Source organism: Rhyacophila brunnea, unplaced genomic scaffold (genome assembly GCF_057557595.1).
Source record: "Rhyacophila brunnea isolate RB1 unplaced genomic scaffold, BYU_Rbru_1.0 scaffold_4, whole genome shotgun sequence".
Taxonomy (NCBI): Eukaryota; Metazoa; Arthropoda; class Insecta; order Trichoptera; family Rhyacophilidae; genus Rhyacophila; species Rhyacophila brunnea.
In genome coordinates, this window is record NW_028233068.1 from 14,639,600 (window position 1) to 14,659,224 (window position 19,625).

Consider the following 19,625-nt stretch of genomic DNA (forward strand, 5'->3'; position numbering starts at 1 on the left):
TATTCTAAAACATTAGAGTGAGAGGTTTAAAAGAATACTATTTTATGCAATGACATTATTAATGGACAATGCACTCAATACAGTAGCTAGCAAGTAAATTCACGCACAGTGACATTCGCACATGTATAGGTAGATGTCACGCAATTTCCATTATGCGATATCACGCATCGGGAATTTATAGCAATATCAACTTTATTGTAATAGCGTTAGAACAGTGTTTCTAGTGTCATTGTTCATTTGAGCGAACCCGTTCGAGCCGAACCGTTCGGCAGACCCGACAAAAAGCATCGGGAATTTATAGCAATATCACCTTTATTGCCATGGCGTTAGAACAGATTATGGCATTCGGCAGACCCGACAAAAAAATGAGTGTCATTTTTATTCCCAGATGCTTCGTCCATATTAATATCATTGATTTTATGTAATAAAAATACTTTATGCAGTCATCAAATGTTTAAAATAAATATAAAGGATAATAAGGCTTCAAAATTGTATAAATAGATTATCTACAACGTTTAAGGAATGTCCAGCGTTATGCTCTGAAAATACCATAAAAGCTCCATTTTGACCTACGCTGAGCATGTGGGCCGATAAGTACAATTTTATACAGAAAAATAAAATTTCGAATACAAAATACATAGCACGTCACCGAAAATGTCCACGTCTTTGGAGAGCGCATTGACTAGTCTTGCATCCCTCGCTAATGATGACTGATAGGCTTGAAACGAGGAAACGGTTCCGATTCAGAATAAATCATGGCTGCGACCACGTAGGTAATTGACAGGCGCATGTAAATTCAAATTCATTACGACACCAGGATTGGAAACCATCCCTCGGGATAACAGGCAAAAGAGTTTCAAGAGCAGAAAAGACCTACGAGATTCAAGAGAGTGAAAAGTAAGCATGCCTTGAAGAAAGGCAGTCGGAAAATAATCATTTGACGAATTATCGAAAGGAAAATAGTTATATGTCTTAAAGTAAAGACATTAAATAAATTTCTTCTGGACATGTTCCAAAATAAGCTTATAGGAAATATCATAAGGACACCAGATAATCGACCCATATTCAAGAATGCTGTGTGCAAGAACGTGTACGTAAGACATTTGGATACTGATATATGTCACACCGAAGCTATGAATACCCAAGAGACGTCACTGGCATTAGTGTTATTAGTGAAAAACAGATTTTATATATTATAATGAATGATCCATATTTAGAATATTTAGATGAACAATCATTAAAAAAGCAATATGTCAAACGTACATTATTACCAAACATCAAAACAGCCGCTGTCTTGTTTATAAATACCATTTTTCAATGTGCCATTGTACAGGAGCATTAATTTTTTATGGCTTCTAATATAACCACAAATAATTTAATTTCTTCATACTTACCTATTATCCAATCACATCGCCATTGTGATACAAAAAATGTTCCCTCTGTGACAGCAGTTCAATCACCTTGGTTTTATTAATAGTATTTTCACATTAAGAATAATATACGATTGGTGCTTTCCAGAATCATTGTACGCGGTGCTGGAGGAGGTCTGGGGTCCGGAGGAACAGGTTCCTCGAGAGGAGCTTCGGCGAGAGCGTTATTGGATCTGCGAAAGGGGCAAGTCCTTTACGCTTTGGTTGGCCAACAGGGCTCCAGTGCTTGTATCAAGGTAAGTGACACTAATTTTATTATTTCATTAAGTAGTATAATTAGTACTGATAGTTTTCCAAAACCTTTATTTATATACTAAATAACAATATTAATATTATCTTTCTTTTTTTTAAAGTTACCATAACAACTATTGAATATTGGAAGCTATCATTTAAAGTAAATAATGTTCATTTGTCATTACAAACAATGAAACTTCATCTCCTGTATAAAACGGCAGAAGCGTTAGATTATTTCTAGTTTCCGAGGTAGATGCTATTATATATCAGCCATAATATAGAGATTGTACTGTATTCGCTTCTTACAACCTCTTCTTTCAAACCTCCTAGAGCAGCTATAGCGTAAGGTGAAACTATTATATTAACCGGTTATATGCCTTCAGTGAATTATCTCGTTCTATGCTCACTGTCGAATGATTTGCATAATCTAAAAAATTAAACACACAGTGACAACACAAGTGAAACACACATCTGTTTGAATAATTATTAAATACTAAGCCACAAATTATCGGTATTATAGCGATTGTAGTAAGAGCGTCGCTCTACATTCAACGTGTGTCGTTGAAAATTATTAATATCGTGATTTCTTCCAGACGCTGTCGGTGTTGACAGAATCAAATTGCAAGCACATGAACAACTCGTCACCCAATGGTTACAGCAAGCCCGGAGACTTTGATGCACCGTATTATCACAGCAAGACACATGAGATCAAGAATACTGTTGTGCAAGATGGCGGCGGGGGAGGTGGAGGGGGCACTTTCTTGTTTATGGTCAGTTGTTTCAGCATTGTCATAGTTTATTTTGATAGTTTTTTCATATTCAATAATCAAACATGAAAGATTTGTAATATAAAAGCAATATTGCAGAGCTTTTCTTTAAAAAAATTATATTCGTCTTTCCTGGTAATATTTAAATATTTTTAGTGGCTATTTCCGAGACAAACACAATTTACAGTTGCACTAATTTGCTAAACCAAATAAAAAAACATTCCCATAAATTTAAATTGTAAAGTAGAGCTTCGCTACACAATCACTGTCACTTTAAATAAAACAATTTATTAGTTTTTTAAATTCAATCCAAATTACATCAATGTCACTAGGGGAGGATGTTTTGTGAGTTTTGCTGTACAATTCCTTATATGTCGCTCTATATAAAACCAACAATTTTTATTTCTATACCACAATCAAAAGTATAACATATTATTCAAAAAATGTCATGATAGGTATTCTCATTAGTCATTAGCCAAAGATGAGAATTCTTTTATTCAGGATTTCATTTTCTCAAATAAAAATGATATTATGTCAGTGGAATATTATCATTCCGGTTTGTCACCTTGATTGTATTTGTGTTATAGCTAAACAAGCAGCGTGCACCATCGCCGATATTAGTGGCCGGGGGCGGAGGTGGACTCGGAGCCGGTCGGTTGGGCGCTGGGGGTTCACAGCACGGCAGAGCGACTCCGCCTCAAAACAAAAGACCCCGCACCGGAGAAATGTATGGACCGCCTAACTCAACACCAGGTAATCCATTCTTCAATATTCAATCACCATAATAAATTAATTGAGAATGAAATTGAACGATGGTAAAACAAGCATTTTTTTATAATACCATGTTCCTGCCCAGAATGGAAGTGGTTGTTGACCATTCGTCCAACTTATAGCGACTGGCGCGTTTGGAGTCGTTGATCATTAGATATAATTAAGGCCATGCATTAGTTGAGGCACGGTCTAAAAAGATCGTTGCTAGGCGATGCGCGGACTGCGGGTCGCGGGTGCAAATGACACCTGTCAAACGAAATATTATTTTTCATATAAATCCAACATACGTTCATTTTATGTTCTGTTTATTGTTCTATTAGTAACAATAATAATATATTCATTGACATGTTTTCTTTTTAAAGTAAATGGGTAACGTTTTTAGTCATCTTTACACGATTTTAGAATTAATTGACCCGTCGCCATCACGCAGCAAAGTGACGTGCTTCTGACTCGAGATTCTCTCAGTGAATGGCAGCGAGTCCAAAATTTCGTCGCGCCTACAGTTGGAAATTATTTGGCGTTTCACTGATGCGTCACCTTAATGTGTTATTTAAATGTGGTAATTAAAAGGTTAGCAGTGATTGTGTTAACATAATCACATACAAAAATCAAATACACAACATGTATTTTTTGCCCAGCTGTCATTTTTCAATGTGCCAATGCACAGAATATAGATTTTTAGAAAGATGCGTGTAAGGTTAAAATATTTTGCAGTGGATGGTTATGAAGCGTAATAGGAGAAGAGCTGAAAATTGTAAACCTTTTGTAGTAATGTTACCTTTAAGATCAGTAAAGTCCATAGTTCAGTATTTCGTGGAGATCTAAATATATTATGATTGAGAAGACAATAAAAGACAGCTGAGATAATATATCAATGACAACTGATTCTTGAATATTATTATTCTAGGTGCCGGCGGCGGGTGGTTTCCTTCACCAGGTCTAGTGACTCCCGGTCACGAAGAGGTCCGAGGAGAGGCCTTAACATTGGGCGGAATGGGGGGCAAAGCTTGTGCAGGGGGTGGGGGACCAGGAGCGGGGGGATTCGGCGGTGGAGGGGGAGGGTGTGCGAGAGGAGGGGCTGCTGGTGGATGGGCCGGTGAGTTGATTGCAAAAATTGTTTGAATAAATTTTAGTTTAACTACTAACACCTCAGAAATATAATACCTATTAGAAAACTATTTTTGAAAAAATGTTGGTGCGGGGCAGAACTCGAACCCGAATCCATTAGATTAAGGTCCACAATGCAGGATTTCAATGGATGTAATTTCAAGACCTACTCTATACCAATATTTTTTCAAATATATTTTTATAATGGATACAATATAATAATATCTTCCTGAGGTATCTTTCTATTCATGTTTATTAAATAACAATAATTAATCTTACATTCTTAAACCGTGTGACTAATTCATTGAATACAGTATAACCTCGTTTTTACGTGCCCGGAATTCACGTTTTACCGGCAATTGCGTGTATTTTTTTCAGTCCCGATGTATTTCAGTACATTTAATACCCGCATTTACGTTTTTCTTTCCCGCGATTTACGTCGGAAATATTCAAAATATGCGAGTTACACGCACTTGACAATGATTGGGTCGTGACATTCGAACGATTTTTCAATAAAAATTTTAATTGAATGTTGTTTTTTAATAAAACGTTATTTTTTTAGAAACATAAAATTTAAATGTTCTTTTTTTCAATACCCCCCTTTTACATTTTCCCTCCAATTAGGTTTTTTTTCTTCAGTCCCTTAAAAAACGTAAAATAGGGGTTATACTGTATATATTTTTTTAAATTTCTTTTGTTTGTAATCCAAGACTTTTGTCATATCGAGGGCTTAATACACAGGGCCAACTCCACTTTTGGACAAAAATTACTTTTCCATTCCAATAGTATCCTACATTATTTTCTTCTCTTTGTAGTACAAAAATATCAATAACAATCCATGAAATAGGCCGCACAAATAATAGCTACCTCCATTTGTGTTTTGCATTATATGTAAAAAGAGCCAACTCCGCCATTTTGTACTGAAAACTGTTAGTATGAGGTGTGATTTGTGGGAGTAGCTCCATAAACTATACAAAAATTTAAGAAAAGGGCATTTTTTGGAGAATACAACTTAGCAAAAACATTAAATGAAAGTTATTCTGTATGTTTAAAATTATTTTGAAGTATGATATGGAAGTATGATGACATAAATGTTTGTTATTTGAATACAAGGTAGTTGATTCCTTTGATGTTTAGCGGTGACACTAACACTTTGATTGGAGTTATATATACGTACATCACCATGTCGCAAAGATTTTTATAATATTATTTAGTTTTTAAAATTACTTAGGCTTTTATTTCCTTAATTATTAATTCTACTAGGTTTAGCATTCATCAGATGAAGTACATTGAGGAATTCATTGTAAAAGGCATGTCCAATCCGTCTGTCGTGGGATGGATTTTGTTTGATTGCATCTAGCAGGAATTGAGTATAAGCAAAAATATTAAATGCGTGTACATTCAGTCATAATACACATATGTAATATGATTTCGTTGAGGTTTTGAACGGGAAGCATTAACCATTCCTATTTTTATTTCCTTAACCAGCTTAATTATGTCAAAATTGTTTTCAAATTAATTACGAGGATGCCCACATGGTCTGTCATATCACTTAATTCGTATTTGTACACTCACACGAATGACAATATGTGAAACAGCGCACTTTATACTGAGGCATAGTTTCTTCTTACTGTCACGGAGACGCTCTTTGCACAGTAGGAAATTGTTTGATGCTAAGTGCAATGAGAGCCCAAGAGAAGACCGAGATGAGTGTCCTCGGTCAAATATATTACGTTTGTTTTAGTTGAAAAATGAGAACAGGGGTGTAGTAGATCACAGCCAAAGCTATAATATTATCTGTACATCCACATTGAGGAGTCTAGTCACGTTTGCAGAAAATAATTATTGTGGTTAAATAAAATAAAATGGTTGAAACAACAGTCCATCCATAATTATAATCGGAGTTTTTGTTTCTATCCCTAATCTAGGTGGTGACACATCCCAAAACATGACAAATGGCGAAGGAGGATATTCGTTTGTGGACCAGAGCCAAGTTGTGTCGGGTTTCACGGAGATATTGGCCAGCATGCACTCCGGAAGCGGACAGGTCATCATTATACCAGCAATATCGGTACCTACAACTGACACTTCCTACTTTCTCTTCTATTGATTGGAAACCATCTTATTCCATATTTAAAATATTTTTGATTAATGTGCTTTAACTGAGTTATTTACGTTGACCATAGTCCACCGTTTCGAAGATGAGTTTATAATCCAGCTATCAATGTAAATAACTCAATTAAAGTAGACTGACTGGGCGTCTTATGTGGGCGAAGTCAGCGAAGCGTTGAGCGGTGCGCACAACTCAAACGTATAACCGTATGTGAAAATGTTCGTAGACAAAGTCTTTTTTTGTTTATACGTTTGAGTTGCGCGCGCCGCTTAACGTGCCGCCGAACGCGCTTATCTAAGACGTTAACAAAAATAATTTTGTTTCAAAACTATAATAATTGAGTTCTACCATGTAAACGCCAATTCAAATTAATGAATTAATTTTTATTTATAGTAGGTACGTAGAGAACAGGTATAATATTTTAATGAATATATTTTTATTTTAACATAATATAATTTAGTTATAAAATATTAATAGGGGTTTTTCAAAGTCGTGTAATGCCATGTTTTCCTGGAAAAAGAAAGCAAAGAAATTTTTTTATTCCATAACGAACATAACAATAAGAAACTGCGATTAGTTTGGATTTAGTAGTTGAAAAAATCATTATTGAATGTACCATACGATTGGGCATTCTTACATTTCGCAACTAGCAAACAGCCTTACTGATTTATTGAGGAAGTCTACTATCATGATGAGGCTGTAGACAGTTTTTAACCGATTTTATAACCTTCTGAAATTGATTTATCTAAAGTACTTATTGAATGAATGTGTTGCAGGGGTGCGGTTGCGACTACCGGTGCGTGGCTCTGGACGAGTACCGCTTCAAGACGCAATGCATTTGCCCGCAAGGTTGGCTGGTCAACGGAGACAACGACACTCTATGTGGTAAGGATGTCAGTTAAGCACTCTTATATTATAGTAGTACAGCCGTCGCTAACTGGACCCAAGCGGACATTTTCTGCGGCCAATAAATGTTTGACTATAGCAACATAACATACGTCCTGTCTGTTAAATTACTTCAATATTTAATTATATACAAATAAAATCTACAATGGGATGGTAACACACAAAAATACAGTTTCGCTTGTATTAATCAAGATTTACAAATTGAATTTATAACAAGATGTATGAATTTTCAAAAAAAAGATAGTGACATATGAAAACACTTTTAATGGCATACTACCAAACCAACCACGAATGGAAATTTAGGGTTACAATATAATCAAACATTGAAGAATGCATTTTCATTGTAAAATATCACCGTAATATGCACATTCCTAAAGTAATCAATTGAAGAAAATACGCCAACCCCAGCCTAATCATTTTTCATCACGATAACACCAGACTTCATAGAGCAACTGACGCTGTTCAAATGAGAAATCATGACACATCCACCATTTTCTCCTGATCTGGCATCATCAGATTACCAATTTTTCCACAGTGTACATAACCATAATATTGGAAATTTAGTACAGAAGATGATATCCGAAGGGTGCTTGATTTATTCTTCAGCTTAAAACTGAGAGAATTCTATCGCCAATTGTAAATTTAAGGACAAGATAGGAAAGAACTTTAAATAATAATTGAAAATATATCTTCGTTTAAACTAAAAAATACATTACATACTTATGGGAAATATTTACATAAGATTTTAGACTATAATTAGTGAGGCATTCGAGACCTAAATATGTGCCATTCAGGTAGAGGTTCCTCGAGATTTAAAAAAATGCTTCAAGGCATGCTCCGTACAAAAAAGGTTGGGATTTGATTTGTTTACAATGATTCAAAATTATTCTTTATTCCTAACACCCTTACACTTTGTAGCAGTCAAGATTCATAACTGATTTAATTGTTTATGTCCTTTATATAAGTAGGTACAATAATACTCTTACTGCTTAATGGATAGCGAATCAAGAGTGCTTCTTTTCATAATTGTTAGTTATTATAATATATAATAAATAATTATGCGTCCATTGATCGGCCATGACATCTTGACACCTTTCACCGCACTGTGAACCATGGGACAAAGTGCCATATACATATTACAATCTATTTTTTTATATTGCAGCTCAAGAAGAAAATTCTTATTCGATGGTCTACATAATGGTGCTCTTGGTGCTTGCAACAGTCATCTTGGTTGGAATTCTCTTCGGTATAGCTTTCATCCTATGTGAGTAAATAGCCATTGTTATAAATATTTCAGTATAACATGGGGAGTATTTTTTCAAATTGAAACTTGTCAGTTGTACCGGACAACAGTACATGTTCAAACACATGCGTTAACATCATTTTACTCCCTACTTCAATTATTATAGTTTGTCAATTTGTGGCTACGGCCGTATGTTGTAACTTAACCACTGGGGAATGCCAAAAGAAATGGCGTATTTCAAAAAAACACTACCTTATTCTTAGGTCAATAATTATTATAAAGCAATCATTATTCGTAGGATGTTTATTACACTTGAATGGTCAAAGACATAGCTTATAATGAGTATCTTTAGAATTATCTTCAAATGTGTTAATCTTGCCCATTTTTTGAATAATAAAATGCCTAATTCTTGTCAAATTTGGGATCACAGAGATTATCAATATAATTTTTTATCGTAAATATTTCACTATAATAATGTCAATATAAATTATACTGATGGTTTTATAAATGCGTTTAAAAATTAATAAATGTAAAAAACCGTAACACCACTGCACTTTTATGTACTGAAATATGACTATATTCTAAAACATTAGAGCGAGAGGTTTTACTATTTTATGTAATAAAAATACTTTATGCAGTCATTAAATGTTTAAAATAAATATAAAGGATAATAAGGCTTCAAAATTATATAAATAGATTATCTACAATGTTTAAGGTATGTCCAGGATCATGCTTTGAAAATAGAAAAAAAGCTCCATTTTGACTCACGCTGAGCATGTCCGCCCTTAAGATACATATTATTATTATAAAATAATCTTATACTGAAACCATACCATAAACTTGCACTAAAACAAGACTGAACCCTAAAAAAGCGCGATTTTGACAGTGAAAATGTCATTGATAATCTGCCACTACATTTTTGGACATCTTTCATATTAAAACAATTTGTTTGTTTGTGGTGCCGTCGGACAACTATTGCTTTCTTCAGTTTTTATTGATGAGAGTTTGACTATTCAAATACTATGAACCATCTGATATCTAATAATTCTGATAACTAAACTAATTCAAATACTATGAAACGCCTGAGAAGCAAAAAATAAAATATCAAATCACATCAAATTATGTACCAAAGCAACAATAATTGATGAAAAACTCATCAATGACGCAGTTTTCAATGATTCTGACATTCTCCAAACTCATCCTCTCTTTTCAGTTGAGCCATTGTGAATAGGCCTCTTCAAAATTTCCTGTTGACCTTATGATGAAAATAATAACCGTAAATTGTATTAATGTAAAACTAAATATAATTTCTCATGTATTTTCCATTGTAAAATTTAATCTGTTTCATTCCTCATATCACTTTTAGTATTTAGTGATAGACAGGACGTTTTATTCATATTGCCAGTCAATATCTCCGTACATTGGTTGTTACATTGCAGATAACCGGTACCAAGTGAGAAAGCAAGCAGCGTTGCGGCACAAGGCTTTGCTGGAGCAAGACCTCCGACTGAACAGGCTGCGACCTACAACAGGCGATGACAGCGTCCTCACCAGCTTCAATCCAAACTACGGCTCTGATGCGGTACTGGCTGGTGGAGTGGACGTTCGACAGCTGCCACAAGTTGCCAGAGACAGTCTTAGACTGGTCAAGTACGTTGTTTTCTTTTTCAAATAATATTTTATTCTACCCTTCATGTCTGCTATGTTAGGTTATGTTTTGTTATATGAGATTAATAAAGTTTGTTTTATTTGCAGGGCTTTGGGCCAAGGAGCATTTGGTGAAGTCTACCAAGGTTTGTATAGACACCGCGACGGTGATGCCATAGAGATGCCAGTGGCCGTGAAAACTCTTCCTGAGATGTCTACCGGACAATCAGAGACAGATTTCCTCATGGAGGCAGCCATCATGGCCAAGTTCAACCATCCCAACATCGTGCATCTCATCGGGGTCTGCTTTGACAGGCATCCAAGGTACATTATTTTTCAATAACTATCATAATAAACAAGTTCCTTTGCAAACATTCAATTATATAAAACAACTCACCATACTGAGAATGATATTATACAGATATCATTTATAATAATTCTTCATGTTCATGTTTTTACAGATTCATAGTATTAGAATTACTAGCCGGAGGCGATTTAAAAAACTTCTTGAGAGAGAACCGACCGAAACCTGAACGGAGCAGCAGTCTAGGAATGAAAGATCTGGTGCTGTGTGCTCTAGACGTGGCCAAAGGGTGTCGTTATATGGAAACCAAGAGGTTTATTCATAGGTTGGTGCTGTTTACTTATTTTATTGATTATTATGGTGAGAATTAGCTTTAAAACATTTATGTGTTCAGTATTTCGACATCGCTGGACCAAATTTGAGTGAGGAAGATTTCTCTTAGGCCGCATGTAAGATATTTTAATAAAAGTCGAAAGCTTTTTTTTTAATTCTCCTGTCAATATGTTTTAAAAAATTTTCTTTAGTACCTACCTACATTCAGTCTTTCCATCCATCCACCCCCTACTCTACTAAAGGACTGTCCTCTTAAATAAAGAATCGAGGCAGCATATTTTTCACTGTTCATTTAAATGGGCTGTATTTCGAGTTGCCCGGAGCCGTGGGATGGACGCACCTGCTCGAAAATGACTTTTAGAATGATTAAAAATTAAAGGGTATATGTACCTAACTATATAATATATTATTATGAATATTTTTATTATGCATTATTTCCAATCCCGTAATCCCATAAAAGTTGGGAGATTAATTTAACTATTCAAAACTTATTCTTATAGTTTTGTGTCAGTTTGAATTTAATACTATTTCCATTTACAGAGACATAGCCGCCCGAAACTGCCTCTTAACCTCAAAAGGACCCGGCCGTGTGGTAAAGATCGCTGACTTTGGCATGGCGCGAGACATCTACCGAGCTGACTACTACAGAAAGGGCGGCAAAGCTATGCTGCCCATCAAATGGATGCCACCTGAAGCCTTTCTCGATGGAATTTTCACTTCAAAGACTGACGTCTGGTGAGTTAAATAGATACAAGAATTGCATAAAACCTAACTAAATATTTGCATTTTACATTAAATTTGTTGAATTACATCTCATTTACTGACTGGTACCAATAAATTTAACCACACTAAAAATAGTAAAGTATTTTAAGACTAAAAGTTCACCTTGTAGTTATTTATTTGATTGAAACTCATTAAATGATATGTTTAGGTCATTCGGAGTGCTCTTGTGGGAGGTTTTCTCGCTGGGTATAATGCCATACACTGGCTGTGCCAACAGAGAAGTTATGCAAATGGTGACTGGCGGAGGAAGGCTGGACATCCCACATGGTAAACTATATTCAAATACTTTTATTGTAAATAGTCTTCTTAATAAACATTACATAATATGACTTACGGGTTGATGTTTCCGTAGTGAATGTTAGCCATATATTCTGCCGAATCCATGAACTCGTCTAATGTGATGAAACATCTCGTCTAGTAGTCTTTCTCAAAATTTCACTCATCGATTCCTCAATGACACCAAACTGTATATACCACCGCTCGAAATGGACTACGGTATTATCTGCATGTAGGCCACTACAGGTGGTGTTGACTGTTTGATATTTTCGTGCTGCACCGCGTCGCGTCGCATTCGCATTGACTTCGCCCACGTAAGACGCCGCGTTATGAAAAATCGATCACCATTTAATTAGTTTGGAAAATTATACAGCGTTCTGGTTCATAAATTTTTCTATTTCAAGCGCTGATATATTATACAACAGCTATATAATGTTATACTTAACCATGAGACTGCTTAATTCCAGTTAACAGTTTCAGTTTAGTTTCCAATGACAGATAAGTCGAACATAATCTGACGTTATCTGTCTTGTATCATGCCATTTCAAATTAAAACTACATGAATTCGGCATCTTTATGAATTGTGCAAAATTAGAGTTTGTGATTTTTCAACTTTTTCACTTCTTGAAATTTGAGATTTCTCAGATTCAAATTTATTTTTTTCTTGGGAATTCGAGATTGGTCTATTGATACGACGAGAAATATCTTTATATGTTTTTTAACTCATCCTGCCCAATTTTTTAAAGCTTTTCTTATTTAATTTTTTTTTATCTGGCGAATTTTTAAAACTCCGTTTATGTCGGTAGCTTTCTTTTTCTGTTTCCATACCCGATTATTATTTTTCGCTAGCAACAATTTCTTGAATCGTTTAACTTGATGATTTTTCGAGAAATGAGAATTCAAGAAATTTCAGAAAATCAGTTTCTCGAAATTCAACCTATTCGATAGCGATTCTAGGCATGACACTATATTTTAGAATAATTGTTTTGTAATGTGTATGTAACTCTGATTGATGCAGGTTGCCCAATCGATATCTACAGAATGATGTGCGACTGCTGGAATCCATTTCCTCAAGACAGGCCCCCATTTTCACAGCTTTTCGAGAAGCTCACTCATAACACACAGGTAAAAATAAAAATAACAACATTATTACGTATTTGTTGTGAACCTTGCTAAATATTGTTTATATAGGCACCCAATGATTCAATGAAAAAAGATCTCCTTTGAAGAGAAATGAGCTTAAGCTGATACTGAGGCTAAGAACAGGACACTCGATGTGTAAAAGATTTGATATCCTCATGGGAAGAAGCGATTCGCAGTTCTGCGATGAATGTGATGTTTTGGAGGACATTGTACATATAGCAGTACAATGCCCTAAATATGAACGACAGAGAGTACAGCTGTGAATGTTGCCCTGGCGGTAGGTAAGACGGCAGAGCTTGACAAAATTGAAGGGGTTATTGCAAGACAATGATATGCCACAGAAACATAGTTTGGAGATATGAGCAATATAATGAATGTTCTTGTTCGTTCACTATTGTAACAGGAAAAATTACTATCCTCATTACAATGTTCGATATATCTCACATCTAATTATTCTGTTTGGAGCAGAAGGCGTGGATGACTGACCGATATCAATGCACTTAAAATCTTTAAAATATGCACTAAAACCGAAGAAATATGCAGTTAAAAATTGTCCTTTTTTGTGGGAAAAAAATGTAAATACCCACTTTACCCAATATTACTGATAAAAAAATCTAAAAACTAGTTAATAATTTTTCAACATAATACGATAGCAGAACAAAAAAACAAAAACAATGAATATAAAGTTAATCAATTACAATTTTCAAAATGGTTTTTTCACAAGTACAAATAATTGAATAATAAATGCAATGTAAACTAAACATAACTTAAAAAACAAAAACGACACACTTAACTATTCCTAAATACTATTTTCTGTTTTTTACCCGAAAAAAAATATTTTTATAACAATATTTTTTTCAATATTATGCTCTAGCATTAAATTTTTCCGCATAGTTATCTGTCAGTATTTTGTTTATATGCGGAAAACGACCTCTCAACGTCCACAGAGGTGATTGGGCAAACTTTAAATAAAAGTGCCCGAGTTGACTTCACTTTTTCTGATAAATCCACAGCTCGGAGATGGCATTAAAATGCAAGTGCATCTAAACTATAATACCTATATATATACCTTCCTAACTTAGTTATATTTCGATAAAATAATTTAACAAAACTAAAATTATAAATTCAAAAGCTCGAAAATATGCATTTATTTATGAAATATGTACTAATGTCTCAAATATGCATTTATATGCACAATACAATTTTATTTTTGGATTCTGTGTCTTTCAAAACCGGTTTCTGTGTAACTCTCATAGCTGTGCATAAACCCTAACAAAACATGCACTAGCATACAAATCCGGGCCCTAGTTATAACCATTTTTTATCAAAATTTGAATTTGTAAGAACTACACATTGATCATAATTATTAAGACATCAGTGTATTTTTTTTTAAAGTGTCTTATGTAAAACGTGAGCGTATGCCCTGGGAATTGGTTTTATTCAAAATCAACAAAAATGTGGCATATCATTGTCTTGCGATAAGCCCTTCAATTGTAAAGTTCTTTAATAGAATTGGAATGAGGGCCTGATCGGCGGATCCTCTTTCAGACGAGAAGAGGCGATATAACAGCGAGTCGCAGTCAAAGCCTCGGTAAAATCATAAAAAAAAAATAGGTAAATAAAAATATCATCTCACGAATGCACATTTGCGCGGCCCTGGAGCCCCACTCTGGAACTAATTAGGAATTTTTTCTCCTTTGAATTTTATTACTGCACATCCTGTTTACCTGATAGGAGGTAACTATGAACTGACTTCTAGGAACGTTAAAAAATATTTTATTATAACGAATGAAGAAATAAAGTAAATTAACAATATAGAATTCGATTGGAAATTTATATAAATATTTTTTTTGTTTACATATTATTATATGTAATGTGATTGATTTATAAATCCAGGATCCTGACCTGATGGCAGCTCCACTTCCTTGCTTCACGCGGGCCATGCCCCTCCCCAGAGACCCCGACGGGATGAACCAAGGGGGCCAGGTGGGTGACGTTTCATTTAATATTGCCACATTAGCCCCTTTCTATTATTATTGATATAATTATTAATACCTTGATACTGAAAATGCATCCCAGCATAGCAAATGCAAGCCCCTGTCACCCCCCGTTTTCTATATTTAATATTTATTATTATATCGTTCATCAAGTGTCACGAGCCATAAATATAATCCCTCATTGTGTATGTCATAATAATATACTCAATGTTTGACATGCGTAGAGCGGAGGTTAGTACGCAAATTATATTAAACTCACTGTAGAAGTCGTATACTGTGCTTTATCTTGAAGTGAAAATAGTGATTTAACTGTCAATGATTACTATAAACTCGCAACAAACAAGCCAAATGATATTCAACAAAAATAATCTTGTACAATTATTGTTTCTAATTGTGCAGAAGTAAAAAATTAATTAATTGAGATGAAAAAGATTTCTAAATTATTATCCTCATATTTTACAGTAAAATTGGTTAACTCTATTACGTATGACTTTCTATGCATAAAAAAATCCCAAGTAAATAACCTCTTGATTGGCGATATATCAATCCTTTGTCTTACTTACTCTTTGGTGAAATGCAAAATGTGTTAATAGTGAAACCCCCTTGTGTCATATTTACTAATAATTATCTCTCATTCTTTTGACGTATTTGTGGTTTTGAATAATCCCCTACTTCTAGTATGAGTGTAAATGATTTTCAGAAATTTAAAAATTGGATTGTACTCCTGCATATCTCAATTTCATTAACTTTGTTACAGTATAGTGTCTCAGTTTTGAATTTTTTCCACTTCACACAAAAACAAAGATGGTATGTAATTAAGTCTATTCCTATCTCAGTCGGATGAATTCCTATAAGAATATTTCTTGTACACTTAGTTTGAACTACATATTTTTTTGAATCTTCAATAGGTTTCTTGTTGACAATAATACATACCTATTATTACATACATACTATAGAAAAACAGTAGGCAGGTAAATAAATAGGTGAAATAATTTCATTGAATGTAAAGTCAATAGACAAATAACAGAAAAATGTTGTCATCTTAAAAGACATACAGGGAATCATTGCAGGAGTAAATTCTTTTCATAAAGGAAATTTAAATTTAACAAAGCAATTTCCTTCTCTAAGTACATCGTTTGAAATGTATTTAACATATTGAATAGAGCATAGTCGTATCATTATACAAAACGGTTCACCATTTGTGATGTACGGAATGAGTGTAGAGTATATTGCGTAATGGCGTCTCACGCACGTTTGTCTGTTGTGTTCTGTCAGTCGGGCTGCGGGAGCGGTGCACTAGGGGGCCAGGCCTCCGACTACCTGGTTCCTCTGCTTCCCTTGACCGGCACAGTCCACGATCGTCTATCGGCGCACTCCAGGTTAGACCATGAGATGTATTCCTCTTTTATATTATGCAAATGATTATGAAATTATGACACAGGTTATGGAAAGTCAGTAGAAAGTGCGTTGGATGTAGGCATAAGAATCGTGGAATTTTTCACTCGAAAAATAAGAGATCTCGATAAATTAATCCAAAATTCCCCACTGTTAATAAATTACTGCTAGTCATGTTTTTAAAAGTTACTTTTCGTCGATTTATAGTACAGCATGTATTCAAACCTTTTCTTTTGTGATGAACATTAATTTGTATTCTGTAACTCCTCTAATCAATTTTCTTTTCTGATAATATTACAATATTATTTATCTATGTACTTATTTTTAATGAATTTTCGACTATACATAACTAACTTGGGAACATCGAAAAAACCTCGGACCGAATAGGGTTTGAAGGATTTTTCTTGATTCTGAGGTTCTTCCAAATCATCTATTTTCAATGAAGAATATTTTTTACACTCTTAAATTTTGTGCATTCTCTTATTCAGTGTTGAATAAAAAATAATTTAACTACATTATTAACGTAACGCAATTTAAGTTTTTTTTTAAGTTTAACGCAATATATAAGTTTTTTTTTTCCAATTATTGTTTTTTTTACCTACTACAATGACAGTAATGATTACTAATGCTTGTGCCTTTTTGTGTTTTCTTAAACCTAACATTTTATGTTCTACATTCAAAAAATAGATTTCCTTTATGAATAAATTTAATACAATGTCCATAAGATGTGTCATATTTTTGTAAATATTTGTAATAACTGACACTTTAAAAATCTGGTTAGAAAAACATAATTAGATTAAATATGTGATTTATGTTATTGCTGTTTCCCAATTACAGTTCAATCTATTATAGCGCCTGTACACGTGCATGGATTTACTGTCGGCAATAGTGCTTATTTTAAACTATCGTGACAATAACTGTTTACACGTAAAAGTGCTGACTGTCTCTCCAATCTCATTCTTCAAGAGTAAGCGAGATGCGATGTTGTCATTTTATAGTACTATTTGACAGGACGTTAAGAAAATAGGTTAACCTCAAAATGGTTAGTTCATTTTTTTACCGGCAGGTTCGCCATTATCGTTCTACTGCGCAGGCGCAGATCTTACTTGCACATTAAAATTGAGAAGCTTCCAAACTTGTTTGATTCATGCACGCAATCTTGCCAACTGCAGGATAATTACTGTGAACATCAAATCCATGCACGTGTAAACGGGGTATTAGATTTCCAACCATATTAGTTATTTAATTTAAGTGACCCAAACACCGTTTTGATATTTCTGGTTCTAGTATTTTCCGTTAGTTGGTGTAGTTGTTTGATGTTTACACCACATTGTTGAATTTGTAACATAAAAATCCTAGATTTAGAAATTACTGTAAAATATTATAGTAGGTACAATATCTAAAATTCCAATTCTAAAATAAAATTACTAAAGTACAAAGTATATCACTATAAATACAAAGTGTCAAATAACATGCAATGGACAAAATGAAATGATAAAATTGAATAATAATTATTGTATTCTCAATTTATTTGAATAATTTATGATGTCAAGAAATACCTAATGGGAAGAAAACACATCAATTCTGCCCAACAATAATATAAAATAATAACATATTATATTAAAGTAACTAAATACAATATTAGTTTTTAAATAATTATTATCTCACGTCTTTCTGTGGATAAATTACATTAGCAGGGACAAATTGTTTATTTTAATAATCTTGTTGATGGTATGACAACTGAAACACCAATTTGACTAAAACAACTAACTCTGTGGAACTTAATATAATTAAATTATTACACTGTTTGCAACAACTGCAATCTCATCACAGCTGTGATAACAGGAATTTTCTGCATTGTTGCAAAAATAACATCATCGATAAATCATTATAAGTGCGAAAAATTCAATATAAATAATAATATTTAACAAACATGATGATAATGATTATGTTGCTATCATGTCGTTAGACAGAGACGGTGGACACCAAGTTCCAACAAGAACAGTAAAGAAAATTTACAATAATTTCTCTAGTACAAAAATTGATATGTCTACTGTGAATTTTACAGCTCATCGGATCGCCTTCTGTCGTCGTCGTCGCATAGCAATGACGACTCTAACCCTGCCCTGCCATCTGCGGGCAGCATCCCGCCTTCCTTCCGTCAGCTGCACCCGCCCGAGTACGGCAACATTGCGCTGGCCAACCGTGCGCCGCCCGCGCCCATCTCCGACCACAGCGACGGCGCGGCCCTTCCCGCCCACCCGCCCAAGTTTCAGCCCTCCAAGTCCACGGATCGACTGCTGGCCTCGATGGAGGCTCCCTCCGGCCGGGCGCACTCGGACGACGACGACGACCTCGAGAACCACGGGAGGCCCGTCGAGTGGGAAACCTCCTTCACCGAGAGAGGGGAGAGAGGGGCCGTCAACAGAGTCAACAGCTGCGACGTCGAGCCCGCGGCTGGTCCGCCGGTCAGTTTATTTTATTATACCGTTCATTAATGATCTGTGTTACAAATCAATGTGAAAATCGAATAAAACAATCCCAAGTATTAAATAACATTTTAATTCATACATTTAGGCTTAATTTTTCATTTTCGATCTTTGTTCAACCTTTTTATATTGAAGGAAATGATACTTCCCAAAATCGTTTATTTGGTTCAACCATAGGGAATTTTATGAAGATCTTGACTGCTTTGACAGGATATCAAAACTGTCTAATGTAACATAAATTATTAATTATAGCCAGGATTCAATCGTTATAGTAAAATAATATGGGAAAGTTTTCGATTACCACAGTCCTGTAAATATTAATTTATTATTGAGAGAATAGTTTGTTTAATAAATTCAATTAAAATTTGTGATTTGGACATATTTAGGCGGTAGGTCACTGATATGCATGAGTAAATCGCTTCTTGACTGCTTTAATCTCTGTAATTCGGTGGGTAACGTTACATCACGGAAAACATTTAGAAAAAATGGAATAATAAAACAAACCTGACCTACTAAGACTTTTCGATTTCACTTTTAATTATTGTTTGTTAATTTAATTGTTTCAATTGAGCTGTCTATTTTCAATAACCGAGAAAAGTTCACAAATTAATATTTGTGGTAAAAGTTGTCAGTTTTAACATTAGTTTCTTTTATCCATTGTATTGTATTTGTAAATTAGAACAATAT

At 34.3% G+C, this 19,625-nt stretch overlaps 1 protein-coding gene across 1 annotated transcript in view; it reads left to right on the top strand.

Annotated features, from left to right (window-relative positions):
* Nucleotides 1-19,625, top strand: part of Alk (Anaplastic lymphoma kinase) — a 56,317-nt gene that overhangs the window by 34,584 nt on the left and 2,108 nt on the right. Inside the window, exons 11-26 of the mRNA XM_085954555.1 lie at nt 1,519-1,666; nt 2,258-2,434; nt 3,019-3,184; nt 4,110-4,298; nt 6,238-6,380; nt 7,199-7,307; nt 8,491-8,592; nt 10,011-10,221; nt 10,327-10,542; nt 10,680-10,847; nt 11,396-11,590; nt 11,787-11,905; nt 12,933-13,039; nt 14,954-15,067; nt 16,273-16,433; nt 18,518-18,917. Of these exons, the coding sequence (XP_085810681.1) occupies nt 1,519-1,666; nt 2,258-2,434; nt 3,019-3,184; nt 4,110-4,298; nt 6,238-6,380; nt 7,199-7,307; nt 8,491-8,592; nt 10,011-10,221; nt 10,327-10,542; nt 10,680-10,847; nt 11,396-11,590; nt 11,787-11,905; nt 12,933-13,039; nt 14,954-15,067; nt 16,273-16,433; nt 18,518-18,917 (2,725 nt within the window). The remainder of the gene's footprint in view (nt 1-1,518; nt 1,667-2,257; nt 2,435-3,018; nt 3,185-4,109; nt 4,299-6,237; nt 6,381-7,198; nt 7,308-8,490; nt 8,593-10,010; nt 10,222-10,326; nt 10,543-10,679; nt 10,848-11,395; nt 11,591-11,786; nt 11,906-12,932; nt 13,040-14,953; nt 15,068-16,272; nt 16,434-18,517; nt 18,918-19,625) is intronic.